General features: G+C 33.3%; 1 protein-coding gene across 12 annotated transcripts in view; it reads right to left on the bottom strand.

Annotated features, from left to right (window-relative positions):
• The window catches only part of BIRC6 (baculoviral IAP repeat containing 6), a 311805-nt gene that overhangs the window by 94985 nt on the left and 202490 nt on the right, over positions 1-14330 (bottom strand). For 9 of the 12 annotated variants that reach the window (XR_013164578.1, XM_077135017.1, XM_077135024.1 and 6 more), the window contains 6 exons: positions 12520-12651; positions 10278-10469; positions 9107-9280; positions 6821-7017; positions 5046-5346; positions 2959-3176 (listed from right to left, as the gene is read on the bottom strand). Coding sequence is in view for 11 of the 12 variants with exons in the window: in XM_077135017.1 (XP_076991132.1) it covers positions 2959-3176; positions 5046-5346; positions 6821-7017; positions 9107-9280; positions 10278-10469; positions 12520-12651 (1214 nt within the window). In the remaining variant the exon portion in view is untranslated. The remainder of the gene's footprint in view (positions 1-2958; positions 3177-5045; positions 5347-6820; positions 7018-9106; positions 9281-10277; positions 10470-12519; positions 12652-14330) is intronic. The other 3 variants (XM_077135019.1, XM_077135022.1, XM_077135027.1) reach the window with 1 other exon arrangement.

Raw genomic sequence — 14330 nt, 5'->3', positions numbered from 1 at the left:
AAACACTATTTAACCATGGAAGTCAAAAACTGTACCACTGTACTCCAGGAAATTCCCTCAATCTTTCTCCTACTTATCACTCTCTTGCACAGCAGACTATAATCCTAATTTTTTTTTGTTATTAATTAAAAAAATTAACTAACAACATTTAGAAATCATTCCGTTCTACATATATAATCAGTAATTATTAATATCATCACATAGATGCATATTCATCGTTTCTTAGTACATTTGCATCGATTTAAAAAAGAAATAGAAAGACAACAGAAAAAGAAATAAAATGATAATAGAGAGAAAAAATAAAAAATAAAAAAGAAAAAAAAACTATACCTCAGATGCAGCTTCATTCAGTGTTTTAACATAATTACATTACAATTAGGTAGTATTGTGCTGTCCATTTCTGAGTTTTTGTATCCAGTCTTGTTGCACAGTCTGTATCCCTTCAGCTCCAATTATCCATTATCTTACCCTATTTCTATCTCCTGATGGTCTCTGTTACCAATAACATATTCCAAGTTTATTCTCTAATGTCGGTATAACCTTAATTTTTATAATCATTACTTCCTTAAAATTTTTCTTGATAATTTTACCATCTAAGTCTGAAACTCTAGTCACTATTTTACTTTTGTCTGATTTTTTCCTGCTCTTTGCTTTTTTAGAATCTGCAGATTCACATACCATGTACTGCATACATAATCAGTATCTCACAGTATCATCACCTGATTCTGCAATCATTTACACCATTTTCATTGCTTAATTCTGTCTGATTTTTGAACTTTATGGAATCATGCTATATATACATAAATACATATATATATTCCTTTATGTTTAGCTTTTTTAGCTGTGCTCAGAGTTTCATCAATGCTATTATATGCAGTTGGTTGTTGTTCCTCATTTTAACACAATGTATTATTTCATTACATTGTAGACCATAATTTATATATGCATTCTACTGATGATGAACATTTCTCTTAAGCATTACTATAAATGATGACATTTATAAAATTAAAATTTTAAGACATTCTGATGAGTGTGTAGTGGTAGTGCAATAAAGTTTTGATCTGTATTTTCCAGTAACCACCTTTTCAGCAGTCTACCCTCTTACATTAACTGGATATTTCAATAGTCTCTACTACGAAGTGCCCACTTAAGCCTTTCATCCATTTTTTCACTATTGGGTTGTCCATTCTTTTCTTTTGATTTTTTAAAGCTCTATATTTAGGAAATAAGTTCTTTATCAGATACGTGTATGACAAATATTTTCTTCCATTCTATGGCTTGCCCTGTGTGGTAGTTAGATTCAGTTGTCAACTTGGCCAGGTGAAGGTGCCTAGTTCTGTTGCTGTGGACATGAGCCAATGGTACATGAACCTCATCTGTTGCTGATTTACATCTGCAGTTGGCTAGGAGGTGTGCCAGCTACAATGAAAGACGTTTGACTTAATTGGCTGGTGCTTAAATGAGAGAGCACAACCTGGCACAGCCAAAGCAGTTCAGCAGGCCTCATGTCAGCACTCGCAGTTCAGCCCAGGCCTTCGGAGATGCAGAAAGAAATCACCCCGGGGAAAGTTGTTGGAACCCAGGGGCCTGGAGAGAAGGCCAGCAGAGACTATCCTGTGCCTTCCCATGTAAGAAAAAACCTCAATGGAAAGTCAGCTGCCTTTCCTCTGAAGAACTAACAAAATAAATCCCCTTTTACTGAAAGCCAGTCTGTCTCTGGTGTGTTGCATTCTGGCAGCTAGCAAACGAGAACAACCTGTTACTCTCTTAATAGTGCTTTTGATGCAAAGTTCTTAATTTTACCCAGCCCTTTTTTATTTCAAATTTTTTCTCCTTATGGTATATTCTTGTCCAGTTCAAGAAACATTTATCTGCTCCAAAATCATAAGGAAATTCATCTATTTTTTCTTTTAAAAACATTAATTTTTGTACATACAGAACAGTAAGGCTTAAATACTCATTTTTATTCTATGTAGTAACTCAATCAACCCAGCACCATTCACTGATAAGACCATACTTATGCCCATTATGTTACAGTGTCACCTGTGTCATATATCAAGTGAATATATTTGTGTGGGTTTAATTCTCTGTTTGCTCGGCTAGTACTGCAGTTTTGGCACTGTAAGTCTTCTAGATTTTATCCTTCCATTTCTTTGAAACTGCCTCGGCTATCTCTGATCATTTGCATTCAAATGGTTTGTCAACTTCCTCCAAAATAAAACTGCATAAAATTTTAAAGGATCAATTGGAGAAGAAATGATATTTTTGCATTATTCTGACTTCTAATCTGTGGGTCAAACATGGAAACAGAACACAGTTTACTGAGGTCTTAAAACTGTTTCCTAATAAAATTTCATATATTTTAGGCACAGAAATCTTACATGTTTTTTCAGATTTATTCCTAGGTGTTTCCTATTTTTGATGCTGCTCTAAAAGATATCTTTTAAAAGTTCATTTTATGTTTGTTGTTGGTATAAAGAAGTAACTAATTTTTATATATTGACCTTATATATTATATACTTGCTAAACTCATCTACCCCATTAATTATCTTTTGGATTTTTCAAATCATCTAGAAATAATGAGGTTACTTTTCTTCTTTTCCTTGTCTTGCCACATTGGCTAGAACCTCCCATTTGATATTTTGATTCTTCAAAGTTCAAGAAAAGAAAGGAAAAAGGATCACAGTACAAATTTATGAGCATATTCTGGTACATGAGAAAGCTTATCAAGCTAGTAAATCTTTTTTGTTTTTCAAATTAGATAGGTTAATTTTGGCTTTCTGGAGGAGTCTATCAGATATTGAATCAATTAATAGTTTCATCTTTTAGACATTCTCTAAGGGCAACAAAGGAGCACACAAGTCTCTCAAACATTAGCTACAACAGAAAAAACTTCATTCTGGACTTCACCAATTAATTCTAGTTTATCATCATCTAAGGGATTACGACTGAACCTACCTCTGTTTGATTGAGGTTAGAGTTTGGAACTCGTGGGGCATGGTGGCTTAGAGCAGAGAGACAAACAAGAATAAGGTGTAATGCTCCGATTTCCAATGCCATTCGCCTTAGTAGGACACCATCATCAGTTGTCAAAGGTGTGGTGCTGAACAAGCTACGGAGGACATGAAAAGGAAGGGTCGGAAGCACATTGGCTGATGGAGACTGCAGAATATGACCTAGATTAAAAACAGAAGAGTATTCAAAATTAGAAATATTTAAAACCTTGGCTATAAGGAGATACATTCAGGGTTATAAATGAATAACAATAATGTAATATAAAATTATGTCACTAAATTTGTTATTAAAAAACCCAAATACCACAAATAAGAGAGTACTATCTTAAAATTTAATAAGACAGGAAATGCTCTATAAGATATATGAACTCCTTAAGAAAGAGAAAAGATATTTGTCATGATAATTAATAGCCATGGATTATGGCAAAATTGTTATAAAGTAGAATTCAAATGTTTAAAACCCAAGCATTAGAATTTTCTAAATAACAGTTAAGTAACCATTTGCCTTCAGAATAGTTTCAACTATGGACAGATAGTGAAACACTGACACTACTTCATTTTGTTTGCAATACAGTTTTCCACTGTGATCTAGCTAGAAAGGAGAGTTAAGTGCTACATGGTGGGTGGATGAAGCAACTACTATAAAGGGAGGTATCAAAATTACGTTCTTTAGTAAATATTCATTACATATTCACTAAAAATGTTCTGAAATGGCATAAAACCAATTTTTTTTTTCCCTTTCTGCTTAAGGTTATACCTACTGCCTTGTAATAGCCTGAAACTACAATGGATTCTATTTAAAATAAAAGATCAGATAAAGTATATTAAAATCAGTATATACAATTCATATATGAAACCAAAATTCCTAGACTATATAGTGTGGAGAAGCTGTAATTTAATAAAATTTATTATAAAAACATTAAAAATAAGGTCAATATTTCTGAAGATTCATCAGTACAATAATATAAATGAAAAAATACATAATTCGAATATTTGATAGCTTCAGAGTTTCAGGGATCCATAAATAAATTCATTTATTTTATTAGGCTCTATCTTATGGTGCAGAGTTTATCAGTTCTTAACATTCTTTATAAATGGTACAGGAGAGAGATCATAATTAATTAAAAACCATATGTTTTAAAAACAACATAAGAAAATATTAATTTTCAAATGGAATGGTCACTGAGTGAGCAATTATAGGTAAGTCAAATGAAAATCTACTTGCAAGATTACCCTGTGATTTTTCTTTCTTTCTCTCCTTCGATTGACTAAAAATGTCAACTCAGCAGAAATGATAGCTTTCTAATATTTGTTATGATACATCATGCATATTATTTTCCTCATTGTTCTTTTTCAATCTAAATAAATATTGCTACCACATTACCTTTCTTAAGAAATGATTCTCATCACACCAATACTTTGTTTAAACAAATCTTAATAAAGTCTCACTGCTACTCAGAATAAAATCTCAAGTCCTTATTGAGAACTTTTCCATGATCTGCTACCATTAACAGCTTCCAAATTGAGCTCTCACTGCCTTATTTTATGCAAATTTTATTAGATAACTTATCCCCTTCTCTCATATATTCTACGCCTCCAAACACCGCTCAAAGAATCCCTTCCTTTCTGAAATGACTAATCCCAACCTAAACCTAATCTATTTTTCAAGGCCTCACTAAAAACTTGTCACTTCATTCATAATGATTGTACTAGAGAAATAATCTCCTGCTTATAAGCCTCCATAATACTGCACCTATTTCATGGTATTTATAACTTAACTCATGAATTCATGTTAAGTCATTATTATTTAACATAACGAATTTCATTATTCACTGCTATTACTAAAGGGCATTAACTGTTAGAGGGCAGGATCTATAGACTTCTTTAAATCCCTCCAATGATGTTCAACATAGACAATGATCTGGTTAATTTTACACAGCCCATCTACGTATATATTGATAAATTTAATTAACAACATGGTACCACCTATGTATATATTGATAAATCTAATCAATAATACCAAACACTTACTTCCTTCTCCATCATCTGTCACTCCTAATACCAGCCGAAGAAGGCACTGGGCATGTTTTCTTTCTCTTAGTAGCACTTCAGCATATCCCGGAAGACGAAGAAATAATCCAAAGGCAGCCAAAGAATGTGCAGGTATGGGAGACATGGTCTGTACGGTTGACTTAATAGGTGGAGGTTCAGCTGCAATAGTTTCTGGTGCTTCATAAACTAATTCCCCTGATTGTTCAATAGTCACCCATTCAAACTGATCGCTATCCTTTGGCTTTTCCTGAGTGGTAGATGTTACAACAGGAGCACTCACCTAAAGAGAAAAAAATTGTGCATGTTTCAACATCAGATTCACATTATAAGGCTCAACTTCAAATGATTGCTTTAGATATGGGAATATAAAAACCAATAAATGGCTTGTATTAGAAAAAACAAAAGCTTCCAAATATCAGGAGTACTATGATATCATGAATAAGGTGACAGCGTGCCAACTGTTTCTACATTTAAGTTATTAATCTCCTCTTTGTAATTAGAAGAAGGACTTGGACCCATTGTTACTGGCCTTGAAGAATGTGGAAGGATGTCACTAGCTAAGGAATGTGGGCTGCCTCTAGAAGCCAGAAAAGCTAAACGAAAAAGATTTTCTCCTAGAGCCTCTGGAAGGAACACCGCCCTGCCTATAAACCATGATTTTACCCCACTTTGGACTTCTGACATGAAGAAAAGTAAGATAAGAAATGTGTTGTCTCAAGCCACTAAATTGATGGTAATTTGTTAACAGCAGCTTTTAGAACCTAACACAGCATGCAAGGACAAAATGACTGATGCTGGAGTTACCTAGAGGGTTTTAAAAGAACATTGATATCTGGCCCCTCCTGCCTCCATAAATTCTGATATAATTGGTTTGGAGGAGCAACCTGGGCATTGGAATTTAATAAGCTCCCCAAATGATTCCAATACAGAGCCAGGGTTGTGAACCACTGATTTAGGATATAAGGTTTGACTTCAATCCAATATCAGCTTAATAGCCAGCATCTGCCTCTTGCCAGCTGAGTGTGTAGGTGAGTTTTTCTCTTACCCACAGTTTCCCCATCTGTAAAATGGGGAAAGGGTTGTGTGATCCTGAAAAGTGAAAGGGCATGGTAACTGCTCAATAAACTGCAACTACTACTTTTACTGTTTACTGTTTAAAAAACAAAACCTTAAAATTTTTGAATAGGTAAGCAATAAACATTTCCTGAATAGGCCATAAATATCTAAGTAAATGAAATTTGAGAGAATTCCTCTACATCATTCAATGAACAAAGTGTACATACATTAATGATTAGATTAATGAACAGGTAAATAGGTTAAAGTAGTACATTTTTAAAAACTGCTTTAATTGGACGTGGCACCTAAAACAGGAACAAAGTTAAGAAAAAAGACAAACACTTGCATAGTAGCATATATTACTATTTCACTCTCCCATTCCCAGTAATATCCATAATTAATATCACATCTAAAGAAGCATAGAAACGGCAATGCTATAGTGTGACAACCATAAAATCAAGGTAAATGCTACAATGTGATGAGTTGGTAAATGTGGTCTCTCTTCAACAATTCTTCAGTATCAACTTATTCTCATGAAGCTCTGAATAGGCTGACCTTTGGAAAGATTTATATAACACTCTAAGATGGTAAGGGATAGAGTACTTCCAGAATGTTAATGCAAGTAAAAAAAAAAAAAAAAAAAAAGACAAAGGGCTTCACTATGGAATACTATATTTCCATTAGGAATCTTATCTTACCTGTTGAATTACTTCTGGATATAGCATGGGTAGTCTTTCTGCAATAAGAGCCAGTCCACCCATTCCTGCAAAAACTTGTAATGGTGACTGAATGGGACAGGTTTCAAGTAAAGATTCATCTAATATCCCTTCCATACATTCATCACTTGGAGTGAGAGCCTCATCTTCTGGACAGCTACCAAGTAAGTCTCCATGATCTAGAAGAATACATTACAAATAATTTAATAGGTAATAAAAGGTCTACATAATACTCATTCATTTACAAAAGCAGATCCTGTACCAACCTTCTTCTCATGAAAAGAGCCTAAGTTTCAAAAAATTAATCAGATATAACTGTATTAAGGCTAGATGCTATAGTAACCTTTATATGACTTCAGATGTTATCTTCTATATATAGCCTTGCTACTCAAAACATGGGCAAAGGACCAGCACCACCAGAATCACTTGAGAGCTTGCAAGAGATACAGACTCTCAAGTCCCATCCTAGTTGCATTAAATGAGAATCTGCATCGTAACAAGGTTTTGTAGGTGATTTGTAAGTATTTTAAAGTTTGAGAAGCAATTTTAGGGTGTAATTATAACATATTCTACATTAAAATAAGTACAAGTGCTTAGACATAGAGACTCACAGTAAATACTTGATCTGTACATTATACTCTGAAGTTTACAATTAGGAAAGATATGAGAATGACTTCTCATACTGTAAATATAGCAAAGATTAAAATTAATCTTTTAACCAAAGATTTTAAAAGGTCAGTAATTAAATACTGAATTTTAATTATGATAAAAAGAGGATGTTAAAACAAGATATCATTTTCAAACTATGAAAATCATTACTTATTATTTGTAATAGTGAAAAATTAGAAACGACCAGACTGTTTCAATAATGGGGAACAGATAAATCTTACTACGTTTGCATAATAAATCGCCAGTACAAAATACACGTTTAAAAATATTTAGTGGCATTTTTAGTAAAAAAAACTGTCTAATCCCAACTGTTTGAGGAAAAAAAGTCTTTATACAGAATGACTATAACATTCAATATAAATTATCACTAAATTGAAAATTCTAAATTGGGCTTTTTGTTTGATTATAACATGATAAACCATTCTCATAGCCCTCAGAGGAATAATGTTAGAAATTAAAGCACACAGAGAGTTCAATGGTAGGAGAATTTCTACCTGGGTTTGATTCCTGGCCCATGCATTCCATTCCCCCCCACTCCAAAATCAACAAATGGTGCTGCGATGATGGAATATCCACATGGGAAAATAATGAATTGAGATCCCCCAAAACCCAAAAAAGCGACATTAGTCAAAATAGTATAGAAGTGGAAACAAAAAGTAAAGCAATGGGATAGAGATGAAAATCCAGATTCTTGACGATATATAAATATATACGCATTTAAAATAAGGTAAGTTGACATTTCAAATCAATGGGAAAGTTGTTGGACAACTGGCTATCCATCTATCAAAATAATACCTATCCCACACTGAATGTAAAATTAAACTCAAGCATAAATGATAAAATGTAAAATAAAAAAAAAAGAAATTAAAGTATAATACTCATAACATAAGGGATGCTATTAGAGGAATTTGAAAAGTGTGACTCCTGACCATAAACCTAAATGTGTGATTTTTCAGGCTGGGACGTAGGCCAATTATGAAGGCTTTACCCGCCAAACTTCAATGGGGAAAGTTCCTCTCCCCAGACTTAGTGCACAGCCAGTGCACTGTAGTCTCTGAGTTCCAACTGCATTCCTAGGTTGAAGTCCTCCTCAGCCACCACTAAGACCTCCTTGTTATGGGCAGTGGGGAGAACTTGAAGATATCTTTCCACTATAAATACTTTTCTAACCCTAGACCTCTCCCCCAACTCCCTTTTCCCTCCCACGAGCCTCTTGTCTATTGTAGGACGCTTCTGTTTAAGGCTTCCTCCTGTCCCTTGTCCGAGGTGTCATTCTACAGGGGAAGATGGAATTGGGGGAGCCAGCACTTTCTGTGGGTTAGATTATTGCTCGTAAGTGCAATAAGTCATTAAAAATCTGGCTGTTACTTTCATTTTGACTGGTCTTAATTAGCTATTTTTTGGACTTCTGACAGCTTGGCTCAGTTCTTGAAAGAATTAAGACTTAATTTCCAACAGAAATAACGATTTTTAATAGTCATCTTATTAAAGTTGATTTAAAAAAAAAACACAGGTAAGTTAAGTCATTAACTTAACGACTTTAAGTCTCTGCTGCTTCATATAACATACTATAATTTTAAAAGAATATCATGCACATACCTTTTTCAGTGTGTAGTCTTTTAAAAGAATCTGTTTTTGACAGACTTGGGTCTGTGATAACTCTTGATCCTAATTTAACAGTCAGATCTATTGAGCGGTAACCTTGAGGAAGTTTCCGGTCATATAGGAGAGTTAAAAGCTGGGCCAGTGTCATTTCAGGTGGCAATGGCCGGCCTAAAAATGACATAACTAAATTAAACCTGGAATCCAAGAAGGAGACATGTACTTCATTCTATTTACTAAATTTATGGGAAAAGTTTGATTCCAATACTAATTTCAAAACAATTTAAAATCAGCCCATGACAAGTTTCACAGAAACTGAATTTATCTGATATGTGTAAACAATAATGTCTGTAGACAGTATTAAGTAGTCTCCAACCAAATCCCACCAAAATCTTTTGAGTCATGGGCAAAATAGAAACAAAGGGCAGACATTCTTATAAATTGGTGCTGGCAAATTCTTTCTGCATAAGGAGCAGACAAATTATTTTGAGCTATGTGGATCAAATGATCTTTGCTGCCACTTCTAACTCTATAGTCGTAGCATGAAGTAGCTATAGATAATATGTAAATGAATGGCACAGCTGTATTCCATAATAACTTTGATCATTTTATAATACATTGATAGTAAAATTAAGGAGTAAAAGAGAAAGCATGCAATATTATAGCTTTAAAAAGCACAGAATATATTTGTCTTGAAGTTAAGAGTACTGATTAAATTGCAATAACTCATCCATTCCATCAATGAAATTTCTTATTTCACTGATGCTTCTCTTCAGATTCAAGTATTTTCTGGAACAGATACTAGTTATTAATACCTCAACTACAATGACTTTAATAAGAATTTCATAATGCAATCTAAAAGCCACTGGAATAAACACAAAGCTTAAACTAAAGGAAAAATATGGGTGAGGAGAAAAATATGCAATAGGAAGAATAGGACAGCTTAAAGAAATACAGGGGTTGGTTCCAGAGAGCTTATAGAAAGGAGTCTCATAAAAATTTTAAACTAGATTAACTAACTCAGCATATAGCTTGCTGATATTATATGAATCTATGATATTATATATATGTTCAAATATTTTCATGTAGCACTAAAGACCTGATTAAAAATGACGCGAGTAATTACACTTCTGATTTTAATAGTTGCAAGATTATTTAAATTTCTTACATTTGTTTTCATTGTGGAGATTACCTGCCAGGAGTTTGTGAAATAAGTGAAACACTGGAACAGTTATTATTTTATTGGCAGTCTCTGCTCCTGAGGAAGCACTTCCTATTTTATCAGGCATTGTCCTCCCTCTCCTTGATGGGGGGCGAGGTGGTGCAGCTGACACAGCACGTTTAGACTGGGATTTCAGCCCTGAAAAAGATAAAAATAAAAAAGATTCTAGATAGCCAATACACTCTGTGAAGTAGGAATGTATATATTTAAGATATTTTAATATGAAGTGCCATATTCGTAACTATGCCAAGAGTTAGAAAGGTTTCTTTCAATATAATATGTAATCTCTCAATTCTATTCGTCTTTATGACATATTATAAATAAGTTTTGCTTTCAATTTGGAATTATTTTTCAAGAAACTAAAAAATATTGCTAGCTGCAACACTGGAGACTAAAAAGCAATATCAATATAATAATTCAGTAGTCATACTCATTTCTCATGACATATTATAAATAAGTTTTGCTTTCAATTTGGAATTATTTTTCAAGAAACTAAAAATATTGCTAGCTGCAACACTGGAGACTAAAAAGCAATATCAATATAATTCAGTAGTCATACTCATTTGTTAAAACCTATCTTCTCTGTTACAACTCCACCTTCTTCTTTGCTCCTTCTCCCAATCTTTAGGGATATTTGTGTAATGACCATTCTAACTTCTTCACCTTGAAAAGTGGTGTCGACATTACGGGGTAGATGCTCTTGAAGAGACTGGTAACTCTGGGTTTTTAGGCTTTTCTGGCTTAGGAACCATCTGAAGGTTTTAGCTTTCTGAAAAATAAACTTACCGAGTGAAAATTTTATAGAGTTTCAGACAGAGCCCTGGGTAGTCTTTAGGGTTTATAAGAATACTACTGATTGGGGCTTGGATACCATGGCAATTAGAAATACCGAGCTGAAACTTGCTAAGAGTAACCTCCAGAAGAGCCTCTAAAATCTATTTGAAATCTCTTAGCCACTGATAACTTGTTTTACCCTCTCTTTACCACTGATACCTTATTTCTTTTCCCCCTTTTGATTAGGCAAGCACTGTCAATTCCATGATGCCAGGGCCAGGCTCATCCCTTGGAGTCATGTCCCACATTCCCAGGGAACTTTACACCCCCGGACATCATCTTGTTCTATGTAGGGGCAAGGGTAATGGCTTTCCTTGCAGAGCTGGGCTTAGTGAAAGAGAGGCCACTCTGAACAACGAAAGAGGTTCTCTGGAAGTAACTCACAGGTATAATTATAGGTAGGATTAATATAATTAATTGTAACTTACTGTAACTTACTAATTAATTATAATTAATTGTAACTTACTGAACTAACTGTAACTTAGTTCTTGTTACAGAACTAAGTTACATAAGAGCAAGCCTCAAGACCAAGGGTGCGGCCAATTAACTTAGGAGTCCCTAATGTTTGAGAGAGTATTAGGGATTTTCCCACTGGGAAAGTTTTATATCTCCATATTTTTTCTCCAATTCCTCTAGGAAGTTTTGGGCCTTCTCTTTTAAACTAAAATCCCATGTTAACAAAATTATCCTCCTGCAAATGTTCTAAGAAATGTTCATGGTGATGAATATACAACTATGTGATGATATTGTGAGTTATTGATTATATACCAAGGATGGAATGATCATATGGTAAGAATGTTCACATTTGTATGTTATGTTTAAAAAAAATTAAAAATTAATTAATAAAAATAAAAATAAAGTCCTAAAAAAAAGAAAATGACATCCAAAGTTATTTGACATTTTTTTCTTCTCCCCCCACCTAATGTCTAAAAACTCATTTCTAATTAATTTTTAAAAATTATTTGTATTTTCTAATTTTACAAGAGGAATACATTGTGAAAGAAAATAGTGAAGATTTTTTCATTTTGTTTTTGCTTTATTAAACAAAAAGATCATATGAAATCCCTTAACACCCAATGAACTTGTAAGATTATAATTCTCTGCATACTGTCAAGCTTAAACAGAATACCTAAAATAGTCACACATGTTCAATATCTGATAAAATACAGTAGTTTAAGTCATAAAATAAGTTTAATAATTACACTGCCAAATCATAATGAATTTCTGGTGTAATATATTTACATCTAGTACTAGCCCATTATTACAGATCATTTTATTATATGAAATTCCTTAGCTTGCTATATTTCATAGAAGTCAAACAAAATCAAGATTATAAAAAAAACTGTAAGCATACCAGAAGCAACAACAACACTGTAATTGTCTTGAAATCCATTTTCTGCCTTAACTTTTTCTTTTTCTTCATGGTTTTTCTTTTCCTTGTCATCTTTTTGTTCACTAATTAGTTTAGCTGTGATACTTGGAGTATCTGCAAGAAAATATCATCTAAAATACACTGTCTTTTCAAAATTATTAAGAATGGAAACAATAAATACTTCATAAGAAGATCATAGTATTACTAAAATAGAAGCAGTGTTAAGTAGATTAAAAAAAACAATGAGGTAAGTCTGATAGTCAATTAATTATTGCTGACATAAATTAAAGGGACTCATATTCTTCTTCAGTTGAGACAGAAGTCCCCATACCCAGAGAATACTACATACAACAGGACCACATCCAGAGGCAATGAAAATCATTACCATTAACATAATGCTGTGTTAGCCATAATTCAATGTGCTTGACACCTGTATCTATTTTGGTCCTCATGATAGGCATATCAAGAAAGAACATTATTTCAAAATAATGAAACTGAGGCAACTGAGGCTTACAGAGGCTACTAATACAGCCCATAAATAAAAAATAAAGGATTCAAGCACAGGCCTCATTCCAAAGCATTATACTAGACATTTCCTCCTACTACTTATGGGAGTTTAGAGGAACAAATTTAAACAAAGTAATTCCTTGTTTTATTATTTTCATTTTAGTTAAGCATCTTAGATAACTTAGTAACATGTTCTACTACAACTTTAATAATGTATACAAGGGCCTTTCACAGGTATTATTCCCTAAATTAATATTTTTCCATTACTTTGGCTCACAGCATGCCATTAAAAGATAGAAACATGAATGGTATAACAACATGATGATCTTATTTAGCCATTAAGAAAGCCAAAGGCTGACGAAATTTTTGATATGAGGAATTTTTCGCTATACGGACATGCTTGATAGAGACTCTGTTTTCACTTTTATAACACAATTATAACACAAAGTTTGCATAATGTTAGAAAGTGAGACTATTAAACAACAAAACTTCTGTAATCTCTCCTGTGTTATATTTTTGATTATCTGAAAAGATCCCAGTGATCTCAATTTCCAGAACTTCTTCCTAACCACTTACTGCTTTTAGATGGTTTCTGTTTTTGTGAAAAAAAAAAAAAAACCTATAAACACTATCAACAATACATAATGCAACATGTTCAATTTCTTATAAAAATAATAAGGTACCTTAAAATGGGAAAAAAACATTTACACAAGACAGTAAAATATCTGAGTACCAAAAATTTCAAAAAATTAACTCATAGTATCATCAGGCAGAGAAAGCATGTAAAGTATATGTGATTAAAATGTATATAGTGCTATCAAAAGTTCAACTGATTTCTATGTTGATTCAATGCATCTCAATAAATGTATTCAGTCACCAAAATATATCACTAAGAAAAAAATTCCTCAAATTTTTGTCTAAAACTGCACTGGTTAAGACTTCCATTTTGGAAGCACCATATTTACTTTCCCACCTGAAGTAACTAGAAATTTTGGAAAAGACATGAAACAATATTTTTCAAGGATTAGGTATTAGACAGCACAAGTACCTGAGAGAAAGGAAACTAATAAGGTGAGCCCTATGATTGTTCCAGTTTATTGCCTGGAGAGTTTCCCAGGCCACAACCCACCTGGTCAACCTAAGTTGAGGATGCAGAGCTGACAGCTGAGGGAAAAAAGGCAGGCTCTAATTTACAGGCCACATTGTAAGGGAAGAGATATTTATATACAGAGAGAGCTCAAGAGAACGAAAAAGGGTTTTCTTTCAGTATACATACATGTAAGAAA

Source organism: Tamandua tetradactyla, chromosome 17 (genome assembly GCF_023851605.1).
Source record: "Tamandua tetradactyla isolate mTamTet1 chromosome 17, mTamTet1.pri, whole genome shotgun sequence".
In the NCBI taxonomy this organism is placed as follows: Eukaryota; Metazoa; Chordata; class Mammalia; order Pilosa; family Myrmecophagidae; genus Tamandua; species Tamandua tetradactyla.
This window is presented reverse-complemented; position numbering and strand designations above follow the sequence as displayed.